Genomic DNA, 14,339 nt, shown 5'->3' with positions numbered 1-14,339 from the left:
GAATTATGGGAGACCTGGGTTTGGATTAAGTGTAGGGCAATCTTGTGGGAATGAGCCCTTACCTTGTGGGATCTGATGCTAACTGCAGGTAGGTATTGTCAGAATTGAATTGAATTGTAGGATACTCAGCTGGTGGTAGAGAATTGGTTTGTGTGAGCAAAACAAAACAAAACAAAAAGCCCATACATTTGGTGTCAACAGGCTTGAGAATAGAAGTGTAGAGACAAATATTCTTTCCCTTTAGAAATGCATTTTCTCCTTTCTCTGTTAGTGCAGTGATTTCCAACTGTCAGTATTTTCTAATATGATATCTTTGTGTTCCTTAGTCATAGCCCATTTCTTCATTTAATCACATGGTTATGTGTGAGTATCCTTTTATTGGGGCATTCTTATCTGGACTTTGTATCAAGGAGGGCTACCCTATTAAAATGGTTGATCTGTTTTCTATCTTTTTGTATGGTTTGGAAGAATTCAAATAAGGTGGTGATTAGTTTTTCCCTGATCATTTGGTGTGAGGGGGCTCCAAACCTGGATTGTCCTGGCACATTTTGATGGTGCTCTGGGTTTGGACTACATTTTCACTTTAGTGATTTATAGTTTGCTAAAAATTGTTCCATTTTACTTGGGTTTTCAAATTTAAAGGCATGATATTTATTTAAAAAAAACAATCATATACAACATTACAGAGAATAAAATAATGAACCCAATATACCTGGAACTCAGCATCAAGGATCCTCCATAATTGTAGGAAACAGCTTGTTCAGATTAAGGCTTATTGATTTACCAGTTTGTTTATTGGCAAGTTCACCCCTGAGACCAAGCTGTGTGCTTCCATTAGGAGATACATAGTGTCTGTTTTCTGCTTCCTGGTGGTATTGACAGGTAGTGAGGATCTTCACCCTTATCCATTAATCCATTAGGGGCTGTAGAATGGTAATTCTCTCATTCTATCTGATTCTATCATTCTGTTGATTTTACATACATACATACACCTATATGTTATATATATTATATGTATAGTGGGATCAATCAATCTATTGATTGTATTATATATAATATTAAAAATATAACTCATTGATATATATATTTACCCTTGAAAAGACTGGGAGACTTAACAACTGATTTATTACCTTTGTTTCTGTTACTACTCCTGTCTGATAACAGTCTATTGTCGCTGCATTCTTTTATTCCCTTAAGGTCATTATTATGGAGGTGTGTTGAAGGGCAAACATTGTTTCCAGGTTCACAAAATAATCTTAAAATGGCTTAGATAACAAAATGGCTTAGGCCAAAAACTGGCTTCTCTTATGTCAAGAAAGCCATGCCTGGTTCTCTTTCTCCAGGGACCGCCTATCCTATCTGCTTACATAATCTCTTACCCTTCAAAAAGTTACTTCTCATTCATACCTCTCCCTAGCCCCGGGCAACCATCAATCTGCTTTCTGTCTCTATGAATTTGCTTATCCTGGACAATTCATGTAAATGGTGTCATATAATATGTGACCTTTTGTTTCTGACTCCTTTCATTTATCATTTATCATAATGTCTCCAAGGTTCATTCATGGTCTCTCAGTTATCCGTACTTCATTCCTTTTCATGACTGAATAATATTCCAGTGTAAGAATATACCACATTTTGTTTGTCCGTTCATTCAGTGATGGAAATTTTGGGTTGTTTGCATTTTTTTGGCTTTTATGAATAATGCTTCTTTGAATATTTGGGTACAAAGATTTGTTTGAATACAGTTTTTAAGTTATTTTGGTTATATACCTAGGAATGGAATTGCTGGGTCATACGGTAATTCTTGGTTTAAATTTGAGGACCTACCAAACTGTTTTCCAAAGAGGCTGAACCATTTGACATTCTTACCAGCAATGTATGAGGGATCCAATTTCTTCATATCCTCGCAAACACTTGTTATTTTCCATTTTTATAACCAACCTAGTGAAATGGTATCCCACTCTGTCTTTTTTGTATACGTTTCCCTAGTGACTAATGATATTGAGCATCTTTTCATGTACTGTTTGGCCACTGGTATACCCTCTTTGTAGAAATGTCTATTCAGGTCCTCATCTCCAACTTATGAGGGAGGCTTTGGATATTGACCTCCTAGGTAAGCTCACTCATTGGTGTATTTATTCAGAGGCCAGTCTCAACACACCATTAACAGATTCCAGAGTTGGACTTGAGGGCACACTGGGGAAGTCTCAGGAGAAAGGAGCTCTAACGTGGGAAAGTGCTGGAGCTGAACACACGTGCTGGGACCAGGGCAGTGAGCTTTCAGGGAACCCTGGCGCGAGGGGCAGGAGGACTCTAGATAAATGAAGCCCACAGACAATCCCCAAATTACGGTTTATTCTTGTATTAACCTTCCTTCATCAGGACTGTTTATAGTCCTTTGGCTACAGGGCTTTTTGTTTGCTTGCTTGCTTTTTATTTTTTAAATTGCCTGAAATACAGTTTGAAGTAGTGAGGAGACAAGTGAATTAAAGGATACTAGGTCTGCCTCAGGCCGGGAAGAGTGGAACAGTGTGGCCTCTAGACGAATTCAGACCAAAGGTCTATTCCCAGCTCTGTCACAAGTCTTGTGAACTTGAGAAAATTGCAAGTTCATCATCTGCAAAGTGAGTCTGATAAGCCCTATCTTGTAGAGCTGTTGTAATATACGTGATGTTTGTAAAGCACTTGCAACAATGGTCTTTCAAGAATGGCATTTATTACTATGATCACTATGACCCCAGACCATAATACCAACTCTTTGGGATTTTTTTCTTTAATCTCATGAGATGTCAGAAAATACGATACGCAGCACCTTTGGAACGAACAAAACTGGTTAGACACTGAAACTATGTAAAACTTCCCCATTTGTAAATATGTCATTTGAGTGTAGAGGGACCTCTCCCAGCTGGATGCTACTCGGAGGTTCTAGAATTTGCGTCAAGGACCAACAGCTTCCCTCCCAGGTGCCTTTTCATCCAAACCACCCCTAGTTTCATTATAATTTCACCACCACCAAAAATTGTAGCCTTCCTTTGGAGTTCCCCAGATTACACTTAAGGTAAGTAGTAGAACATCCCTTTAAGGGAGTGGCCTCTGGCCCTTTGACCCCAGTGCAAAGAGTGCTATCACAGTGGCTTCTTGACATCTCACTTCAAGGAAGTATCATCCTTGTTTCTCAGAAACTCCCTGGAGGCGATGGGATTAAAACACCTAGTTTGTGCACTGTGTTCACCTGCACTGGGACAGGAACACGGAAGCCATTTTCTTCCTGCCCCGGGTGGAGATTCTCTCTGTTTTACCCACAGTCGCAAAGTAAAAATTCAGGGTAAGCTTCCATTCCAGTCTTGAGTCTGTCAACTCTGAGGCCCACCATCTAAGGGTCCCACCCTCCCCCCCACAATTCACTCGGCCTCATTTAGCCCACCGTCCCGCCTAACTTGAAGTCACCTCCTCGAGGGAACTGCAGTGTCCCAAAGCTCCAGACTTCCTTGCTTCAGAGCATTTACACTTGACTGCTCTCGTCTGGAACCTCCTCTCTTTCTCACCCCTTGTTGTAACTTGCCATTTATTTAGGTCTCAGAGTGTGTCTCACCATCTTGACATGGCAGCAGCTCCTAGGCTCCGAAGGTCTATGGACAGTGGCTCAGTCTTCTTTTTCTTCCCATCCCCAGTTGTGCCACGGAGCCTTCCAAAGAGTAGCTGCTCAATTAATGGTTGGGAATAAGAGTGGCAACGATAAGGATGTCTACTCTATTATTGTTTAATTTCTCTCACAATCTTGAGTAATCTAAGAAAACATCTTTCAGGTTTACAAAAAGAAGCACTAAAAGAATAAAACAAACCAAAAATGTACCACCATGTACGCTTTTTCTTTCCTTTTTTTACTTGACCCACATGATTTTACTGCCGAGTCTATTCACAGTTCCATGGAAATCCCTCTTCCATTGCTGTGTTTTCTTGTTCTAGGTCATAAAAAAAAAAAATGGAAGGTTTTTAAATTTGTTTTATGAAATATCAAAACTTTAACTTGTACCTGATAAAAGTAATGAATATGCGATCCATACTGTCACCGGCAGAATGGCGATTTCCTGGGCTCTTGCCCTCCCAAAGAGGAAGAATTCAGTCGAGAGGCGTAGAGCAGTTTTAAGCAGCAAGAGTTCAGTTAAGCAGAGCAAAGGTACGCTCCCGAGAAAGCAGGAGAGCAGGCTGTCTGGAAACCAGAAGCAGCCCCGCGATGGGGTAGGGCTGTGTTTTGTAGAGTGGTGGTCCCTCCCTGTGTCCTGTGTTATTTGACTGACAAATCGATCGACAGCTTTAGGCTATATAACTTTCCTGCTAGTATGCAGGCACTTACCCATAAGCACCCAAGCAGAACCCATGGGGTGGGGCGGGGAAGCAAAAGCCGCAATGCTAAGTTATTACAAGTGAGGCGTAATGAACCCTGGGTTACCTTGAGTCACCTTGTAGGTCTTGGTGCGCCTGCGTCAACCTGTGCTGGCGGTTTTGTCTTGCTTGGTCCTGGTATGGCTGGAAACCTAGCAGTGGTCCTTGACCACGAGAGGGAGGATCTCTGGGCATGCTGCAACCACCAGTGTCCAGGTAGGGGAGCGAAAGGCGAACCGTCCAGGATGGGGCAGGCCCGCTCTCCTCACCTTGGCTCTGGGCACCCTCTTCAGATCCTGGGCATGAAACCCCTGCATCACGAGGGCTCGTGGCTGGGTCTCCCTGAGGCTCCTGGCGAGTGCCAGCAGCAGGGGAGCTCGGGGGATTACCCCTAGAAACAGAAGCGGGGGAGGAGGGCGACTCTTCTATCTCTTCTGCCGCCGCCGCTGCCGCCGCCGCCTCAGTGGCCTGGGCACCCTTGAGACTCTGAGTCTCCTCCCGGGCCTGGTGGCATTTCTCGCGGGCACGGCGCTTGCTCTTCCGGCCCCGAGGCATGATGACACAGGTCAGGGCCAGCAGGCGGGAGTGTGGGCAGGAAGGCAGGCAACGAGGGCACCTGGGGGAGGGACAAGGAGATGCTGTGAGCACCTTCAGCGGGGAGATTCCTCCCTGGCTTTAACCAAGGCCACCTCTGCAGGGTCCTTGAGGGCACTGCCCGAGGACCCACAGGGCTCCTGTTCTCCTGCTCAGCCTGTCCCCTGAGACCCCTGTGGAGGACGGTAGAGTGAGCCTTGGGCTACAGGCTGCCAGCCTACCTGAGTGTCACTGGGGTGACAGAAGGGGCTGCCAGTGGGACCTTCCGTGTCCTAGGGCGGGGAGTCTGCTCAGTTCATCTTCAGGATCTTTAGGTGGACGGCATCCAGGGCCTGGGCTTCCTCCCCTCTGTTGCTCTGCAGTTGACACCTCAGTGGTCCCGGGGACCCATGAGGAGGAAGTGAGTGGTGGCCCAGCTCACCGGCCTGACGGGGAACACCGTGCTGACAGCTCTGTGGAGTCCTTTCTATCCTGGGATCACTGGGTCCTCAGTCCCTATTCAGTGCTCTCAGCTGGCTTCACGTAGGGCCTGGGACCCACCCTTCTGCCCTCTGATGGCTTTACCTTCAGGCTAAGGGTCTCACCTCCCTTAGACCTGATGTAAAGGAGCCTCGGCCCGACTGCCCTGTCCTGAGCCTTCAAGTGCTGAAAGCAGGGGCAAGGCTAGACTCTTTGTCGTCCCCACAGCTCAGCGGGTGGGGCATGTTCCCCTTAGTCGTCACTCAGGGTTCTCAGTTTGACTCCTGGGAAGGCCTGTGGCTCCTGTCGCTTTACCTGAGGACATGTGCTCATAGAAAGGCCCACCGCTCTCTGAGAGCCAACAGAAGAAAGTGAGGGTAGCCTGATGTCCCACGTCTACCTGTGGTCTCTGAAGGCAGGAAGCTGGGGCCGGCAGATCCAGGCCTTGTTATGCTTGGCCACGCCGGTCCTCACTCAGGCTCTTCCTCAGTTTGACTCCTGGGAAGACCTATAATTTCTCCTTCTCTTCACCTATTACTGTCCCCACTTCTCTGTCACCCTGGGAGGAGTTAAGTGTTGCCTCTGCTCGGCCTGACATCTCTCCAGGTGTCTCCCAGGACTGACAGCAGGGGAGAGATGATGTGCTGCCCCCATTGTTACGGTTTTCATGCTCCACTCCAGCCTTAGGTCCTCACCCCAACTCCTAGCACAACCTGGAAATTTCCCCTGTGCTGAGTCAGCCAGCCTCGGAGCAAAGTCCTCACCACCCTGAGTCCCCAGAAGCAGAAGTCAGAGTAGGCCACGTGTAGCCACAGCTATTTCTGAGGGGCTTCTGAGGACTAACACAGAGGGCAAGATTCCCCGGGCTCCGCTCTTCTGGGGTTTGTGACCTCAATAGTCCTCACTCTGTCAGGATCTGGGACTCTTCCGTCTACCGACCTGAGTCCTCCAGAGCCGGAGGCAAGTGGGTGACACATGGAAATACCCCTGCCTGGGGCTTCCCCGGGCCGAAAGGGTGGTGGGGCTATGCGTTTGTTCCTCTCTCTTTTCGGTTGTGCGTTCCCCTTGGCCCTCACTCGGAGTCCTTACGCTGGCTCTTCCCGTGACCAAGAGAGGCCTGTGCTCTCATACTACAGCCTTTACTTCCCCGAGACCACCTAGGAGGATGTGAGGGTTGCCTCACGTGGGCATGACTGCCTGTGGTCACTCATGGCCGACAGTAAGGGAGGGATTCTGTGGCGTCCCCGCTTTTATGACTTGGGTGGTTCCCTCAGTCCTCATGGTCCTCTGCTCGACTCTTGGCATGACTTGGAATTCCTCCCTGTGCTCCCCTGAGGCTGGCCCCTGGGACCAAGTGCCTCATCTACCTGAGACGCTCTAAAAGGAAAGGCGTGGGGCGCATCATGCCAACATTCCTGGATTTGCCAAGGGGAGGTATCCAGTGGCAGGGCTCTGCTCTAGGTGGAGTCCCTTTATCCTCATTTAGAGTCACTAGATTTCCAGTCTCTACTGAGTGAGGCTGTTCCCCATAGACCAAGGCCCTCGCCTCCCCGAGACCACCCCCAGTGGAAAGAGGGGGCAGGTCAGCCAGAAAGCTTTGTCCTGGGCCTCCTGGGGCTGACCTCAGGGGCGGGACTCTGCATTCTCCTCTGTTCTGGAGTGAGTGGTCCTCTTGCTCCTCATTCAGGGTCCTCATCGTGATGCCTGACCAGACCCAGGACTCCACCCTCCACTCCCCTGAAGCTGTGCTCCTCAGCAGAAAGGCATTACCTTCTTGGGAATTCTGAATTGGAAGTCAGGATGAACCAGATCTGTCCAAAGCTGTTGGGGTCTTCTGAGGAGCAGGACTTTACAAGGCCCCACTCTTCTGGAGTCAGTGGCCCCTCAGTCCTAACTCTGTTTTCTTACCTTGACTTCAGGTAGCATATGGGACTCCACCCTCCCTACTGTCTGTCTGCCAGCCTCAGGCCAAGGCTTTCACCTTCCTGAGACACCAGAAGGGGAGATAAGAGACCTATTCCCTGGCTACCCCTGCCGGGGGCCTCTGTGTGGTCCCCTTTGTTATGGGGAGTCCACTCATCGGCACCCAGTGTCCTCACCCTGAAGCAAATTAAGGCCTGTTAGGATCTCCTACTTGGGCAGAATTGGAGATGCTGCCACAAGACCAAGGAACTCACCTCCCTGAGAACCTCTCCACCCTTGCCCTGGAGGAAAAGAAGGGGTACCTTCAGACAGGCAGCTCTGCACATGGCCACACAAGGGAGAAAGCAGGGTAGACTTTGTGGGGCCCCCTTCTGTTCTAAGGTCCTCACCTTGAGTAACTATCAGAGGCTGGGGCTCCTCCCTCCACTGACCTGAGGACACAGCTCTTAAACCAAGGCTTTTATGTCCCTGAGAAACTTGAAGAGTAAATGAGGAGATGCTGATCTTTTCAGGGTATCTGACATTGCATATGTAGAAGACCCCATTGTCACCGAAAATTTTTCTTTTTATTCATACCATTCACTTATCCAGCGTTACTGTTACTGTATTCCAAAACAGTGCTTTGGGAACAGGGCCCCTTTTATCCCATGAGATACATTTTGGAGTGGTGAGAAGAAAAATGAATTAAAAGACGTAAGGTCTGGCTTAGGCTGGGAGGAGTGGAAGAGTGTAGGCTCTAGACTATTCCAGACCAGGGGACTAGACCCAGCAAGGTCACTTAATCAGTCTTGTGAACTTGAGACACCTGCAAGTTATTCACCTGTAAAGGGAGTCTGCTAAATCCTATCCTGCGTGAATGTTGGAATGTTATGTACTACATGTAAAGCAGTGGCATACTCATTAAGCAATACTGGGTTTTTGATGAATGGCAGTTATGATATGATTATTATGAACCCCAAAGTGCCACCCTCCCATCAGAGTTTATTTTTAATACAGTAGGTAGCAGAGCATATGCAGTGCACTAGGGCAAAAAACAAATACTCACAAATGAGCTAAATCAAAGTATCTTTTATTTCTACCAAAAGAAAGTTTAAACGAAGTAAGGCAAACCACGAGTTAAATGGCTTTTACTCTCTGTTTTCTCCATTTTTTGTTTCTAAATATTTTCTGTGGTCGCCTTTCACATTTCCATGAAAATCTCTATTGCAGTGCCATGTTTTCTACTTCTGGATCATACAGAAAATATAGATGGTTCGTTTTTCTGTTACATATACCAAAACTGTAACTTTAGAACTCTTTAAACAGCAATAAATATGCAAGCAATGTCATTCACAAATTCCTATTCTTAAGAAAACACACTATTACAAGAAAAAACATTTGAAAAACCTAAATCAGTCAATAATATATAGAAGTTACTAGTTTAAAACAAGAAGATAAATAAGATCTATACTTTGTTCCCTCCATCCCTACTACTCTGCACTATTTAGGAGCTTGACTGCTCTCTTCCAAAACAAAGTGAGCAAACTGCCCACGGCCTCCCTCCCTACATGTGGGAGGAGCTGCGGGCCTTGGCCCTGGAAGGGGCTCTGCCCTCTGCAACAGCTGCAGCCCTGGCCGCGGCGCTCTCTTCCTCATCTTTCAGAGCCTCCTCATAGCGATCTGCGAAGGCACTGGGGACGGTACCAATGATCTTGCCCAAAATCTCCAGCACTTTCATCTTGCTGGTTTCAGCGTGGGCTCTCGGGCCCCACAGGAACTCATAGCGTGGAGGATGGCTGTTGGGCACCTGGCGGTATGTCAGGTACTTTTGCTGCACGAAATCTTTGCTGATGAGCCTCCCGGGATCCCCAAAGATCAAGTGCCTCCTCCCAGCATACAAACCCAACGCATTGAGGAATTTCCAGATCTCCTCTTCGGTGGCACGGTTGCCCTTCGTGAAGATCAGGCCCAGGAGAATCATCAGGAGACCGGATGTGGGCAGCCCCGACTCATCACTTGGACTTCCCTCGCTGGGGAGGGCCATCTTGCTGATGAGGGCGTAGGAGTGACTGCTGGGGTCAACTTCCTTCAGCTCGAGGCCAAAGACCAGCTCCATGATCTCAGAGGCTCTACTGAGGATCTCAGGGAAGTGCTTATCGTACTTCCTGTTGATAGCCTTCAGCAGTGCTGCCTGCGGGATGGGCTCCTTCGTCTTGTACTTCTCCAGCAGGAAGTGCACCAACATTGTGGACTCCCTGATCAGAAAAACTCTGCAACTGCTCTGAATGAAAGGTGCTGCCTGGGAGGTACCTGCACTTTTCTCATCTTGGCTCTGGGCACCCTCTTCAGATCCTGGGCATGAAACCCCTGCATCACGAGAGCTCGTGGCTGGGTCTCCCTGAGGCTCCTGGCGAGTGCCAGCAGCAGGGGAGCTCGGGGGAGTACCCCTAGAAACAGAAGCGGGGGAGGATGGCGACTCTTCTACCTCTTCTGCCGCCGCCGCCTCCTCAGTGGCTTGGGCACCCTTGAGACTCTGAGTCTCCCCCCGGGCCTGGTGGCGTTTCTTGCGGCCATGGCGCTTGTTCCGGCGCCGAGGCATGATGACACAGGTCAGGGCCAGCAGGCGGGAGTGTGGGCAGGAAGGCAGGCAACGAGGGCACCTGGGGGAGGGACAAGGAGATGCTGTGAGCACCTTCAGCGGGGAGATTCCTCCCTGGCTTTAACCAAGGCCACCTCTGCAGGGTCCTTGAGGGCACTGCCCGAGGACCCACAGGGCTCCTGTTCTCCTGCTCAGCCTGTCCCCTGAGACCCCTGTGGAGGACGGTAGAGTGAGCCTTGGGCCACAGCCAGCCAGCCCTGCCTGGGCGGTACGGGGGTGACAGTGGGGGCTGGCAGGGGAGGTAGGTCCCCACGGTTCCCATTCAGAGTCAGGATGACAGTTGTTGCCAAGACCCCCACCCCCACCCCCTCCCCTCTGCTGCTCTGAAGTTGACACCACCATCTTCCACGACACCCAGGAGGAGGAAAGGAGGGAGCGTTCAGCCCACTACCGAAGGGTCCTGGGACCCTCCCTTCTGCTGCCTGGTGGCTGCCCCTTCAGAACAAAGCTCTAACCTCCCTTGGACCTGGCAGAGGAAAGTACGGGCAGTCTCAGCCTGACAGTCCTTTCTTGGGAGTCTAAGGGTTGACAGGAGGGGACGGGCCATATTCTCCCTTGTCCCTTCTCTTCAGGGTGGGTGACTCCCTTAGTCCTCACTCGGGGTCCTCCCTGGACGGCCGGTGCAGCCTGGAGCTCCTCTCTTGCCCCGAGGGCCATCTGCTCGCACCAGTGCCGGCACCTCCTTGAGTCTCATTCGGAGGCAGTGAGGGTGACCACGCGGCCGCACGTGGCAGAGTTTTACCAGGCCTGCAGCGTGCGGCAGACAGGTCGAGGCCCTGTGGCTGGCGGCCCCACTGGCCCTCACTCAAGGGCTTGGGCTGACTCTTGGGAGTGCTTAGGGACGCGCCTTCTGCTGGCCTGCACCTCCCCTCTCAGACAGCAGCCCTCCCTCCTCCGTGTGTGGCCAGAAGGAAGCGGCTGAGAACAGGGGAGGGGTTCTGAGGTGCCCTTGCGACGGTGAGGACGGTCCTCGCCCTGACTCCTCCCGTGCCCTGGAAATCCTCCCTCTGCTGACCTGCGGCCAGCCCCTCAGGACAAGGCCCCCTCCTCCCTGGGCCTCCCGCGTCTGTCCGTCTGTCCGCGTTCGCACTGAGGGAGCCCCTCAGTCTTTAGACCTGCCCGGAGGCTCCCAGGCCGACGTCAGGGGCGGGGTCCACGTGGCCGCCATTCTGGGGTGTGGAGCCCTGCGGTCCCCACGAGGGTCCCGTCCTTCACTCCACAGGGCCTGGGGCGCTCCCTGTACTGAGCTGAGCCAGGGTCCACCAGCCTCAGAGCGAAGCCTTCCTTGCCCGAGACCCCGCTGGGGAAGCGGATGGACTTTGGGCCTAACAGCCAGGCCCGAGCCTCTGGGGCCGAGAGCAGGGGCGGGGTGGGCGGGGCCCGTGTGGCCGCCTCTTTTTGGAGGGAATGCGGATTGGGGGTGTCGGGGGCGTGTCCCCGCACTTCTAACTGGGGTCACCTCACACCTTGACACCTGACGAGACGTGGCACTCCTCCCGCGGCTCACCCTCGCTGGACGGCAGGTCTCAACAATGTCCTCGCCCCCACGGCGCGCTTAGGAGGACGTCACATCCGGTCATGCGCATCTGGGGTCCAGGAGGACAGCAGGGGCGGGCTGCGGCCGGGGCGGGGCGGGGCGGACTGGGGCCGGGTTGGGGCGGGGCGGGGGATCAGGGAGGGGTTCTGGGGGAGCTTCCCGCAGGCCTGGCACGAGGGCCTTTCATTGACTCTTGGCAGGTCCTGGGACTTTTCCCTCTGCTGAGGTGAGTCAACAGGCGTCACAGCTTGGCTCTCATTTCTCTCGGCACCCCCAGCCGGAAGTATCTGGGGCCCTGAGCCTCACAGCCATGCCTGGGTCCCCCGAGACTGACAGTGAGGGCTCTTTGGGGCCCCCTCTTCTGTGGTGGATGCTGCTCTCAATCCCCTCTCAGTGTCTTCTCTTGACTCCCTGTAGGTGCTGGGTAGCTCCCGTCTGCTGACCTGAGGCCAAGGTCTCACATCAAAGACATCAACTCCCTGAGACTGCTGGTGTGAAGTGCAGGCACATCTCATCTGGACACTTCTGCCTGGAGCCTCCCAGAGATGGCTGCTGCAGGTAAGATGAGCTGAGGGGAAAGGAGGCGAGAGTCTCTTCTGTGGTTTGGAGCCCGTCAGGTCTCACTCAAGGTCCTCACATTGACTGCTGGCGGGGCCTGCGATTCCTTCCTTCTCTGGTATGAATCCATCCCTGTCCCCAGCCATGCCCCACAGAATCCCAGAGGAGTTAGTGAAGGGGCGCCTTAGCCTGACAGTTCCTACTGTTGTCTCTCTTTGTTGACAGCAGGGGCATTGCCCAAAAGTTCAGGAATGAATTTCTCTCCTTTTGTACAACTACTGTGTTACTTGCTTTTCTCTTTTAGTCCGTGTGCGATAAGTCTATTAAGATGATCACTTAAAAAGGCCAGTTGTCATGCACTAAGAAAGTTTCAGATGGTTATTTCACAGCCTGTGGACCATACTGCCACATCCAGCCCAATCTTTGGTGTCCCATGCTCCTGGCATGCGGGCTCTGAAATGCTGCCTCAGATTCCTTCAGTGAAGCAGTAGAGATTCATGGTCCCAGAGCACAGTGGAAGAATCAAGGGCTCAACGTTATAGGCTTTTGTCTAATCAATCCTGTCATCTGCCTCTCTTGCAGGCTACAGACCTGTCTCGAATTCAGGGCATCCCCCTACCTGCCCACACTCAGGTTCCAGTTCAGTGGAGACTTATTGTCTTTCAGGGATTATTTAGTTTTGTATTTTTGCTTTTGTTAATGTTTTTTCTTTGTTCCTTCTGTAATTTTTCCGTGGTTGATTTTGGGTACAGGAAACAGTAGCCCATGTTAGACTGTAATCAGCTGCTGTGGATAAGGTACTAAGTGTGTAAATGAATTAAGGAAAATAGATATTCTTACAGTATCTGTGTCTCACGAATACACATAACATACTATTCTGGTTGAGACTTCTTTTTCCTAAGTCAATCAGGAAATTCTTATTGTGGCCTCCATGTAGATTATATACATTTTTGTATGGTTTCTTTCTAGGTATATTTTTTATATTGTTGCTTTTGTCTATGGTGTATTTTCTTTCTTTTTTTAACATCTTTTTTGGAGTATAATTGCTTTACAATGGTGTGTTAGATTCTGCTGTATAACAAAGTGAATCCGTCATACATATACATATATCCCCATATCTCTTCCCTCTTGCGTCTCCCTCCCTTCCTCCCTCGCTATCCCACCACTCTCGGTGGTCACAGAGCACCGAGCTGATCTCCCTGTGCTTTGCAGCTGCTTCCCACTAGCTATCGATTTTATGTTTAGTAGTGTATATATGTCCATGCCACTCTCTCACTTTGTCCCAGCTTACCCTTGCTCCTCCCTGTATCCTCAAGTCCATTCTCTACTAGGTCTGCATTTTTATCCCCATCTTGCCCCTAGTTTTTTCATGACCAATTTTTTTTAAGATTCCTTATATATGTGTTAGCATATGGTATTTGTTTTCCTCTTTCTGACTTACTTCACTTTGTATGACAGTTTCTAGGTCCATCCACCTTGCTTCAAATACCTCAGTTTCGTTCCTTTTTATGGCTGAGTAATATTCCATTGTATATATGTGCCACAACTTTATCCATTCATCTGTTGATGGACACTTAGGTTGCTTCCATGTCTTGGCTATTGTAAATAGAGCTGCAATGAACATTTTGGTACATGCCTCTTTTTAAATTATGGTTTTCTCAGGGTATATGCCCAGTAGTGGGATTGCTGGGTCATATGGTAGTTCTATTTGTAGTTTTTTAAGGGACCTCCATCCTGTTCTCCATAGTGGCTGTATCAATTTACATTCCCACCAACAGTGCAAGAGGGTTCCCTTTTCTCCACACCCTCTCCAGCATTTACTGTTTGTAGACTTTTTGATGATGGCCATTCTGACCAGTGTGAGATGATATCGCATTGTAGTTTTGATTTGCATTTCTCTAATGATTAACTATGTTGAGCATTCTTTCATGTGTCTGTTGGCAATCTGTTTTAGTTCTTTGGAGAAATGTGTATTTAGGTTTTCTGCCCATGTTTGGATAGGCTTGTTTGTTTTTTTCATTTTGAGCTGCATGAGTTGCTTGTATGTTCTGGACATTAATCCTTTGTCAGTTGCTTCATTTGCAAATAACTTCTCCCATTCTGAGGGTTGTCTTTTCGTCTTGTTTATCGTTTCCTTTGCTGTGCAAAAGATTTTAAGTTTCATTAGGTCCCATTTGTTTATTTCTGTTTTTATGTCCATTTCTCTAGGAGGTGGGTGAAAAAGGATCTTGCTGTGATTTATGTCAT

The 14,339-nt window shown here is 49.7% G+C and overlaps 1 protein-coding gene across 1 annotated transcript; it reads right to left on the bottom strand.

Moving 5' to 3' along the window:
- Window positions 1-8,902: 8,902 nt before the first annotated feature.
- Window positions 8,903-9,937, bottom strand: LOC309839986 (melanoma-associated antigen B4-like; the record flags this gene model as incomplete). Its single annotated transcript, XM_082682006.1, has 1 exon — window positions 8,903-9,937. The coding sequence occupies one exon, from the start codon at window positions 9,935-9,937 to the stop codon at window positions 8,903-8,905; it is 1,035 nt and encodes a 344-aa protein (XP_082538132.1).
- Between the last annotated feature and the right edge of the window lie 4,402 nt (window positions 9,938-14,339).

This window comes from Grampus griseus (genome assembly GCF_964374135.1).
Source record: "Grampus griseus genome assembly, chromosome: X".
Lineage (NCBI taxonomy): Eukaryota > Metazoa > Chordata > Mammalia > Artiodactyla > Delphinidae > Grampus > Grampus griseus.
This window is presented reverse-complemented; position numbering and strand designations above follow the sequence as displayed.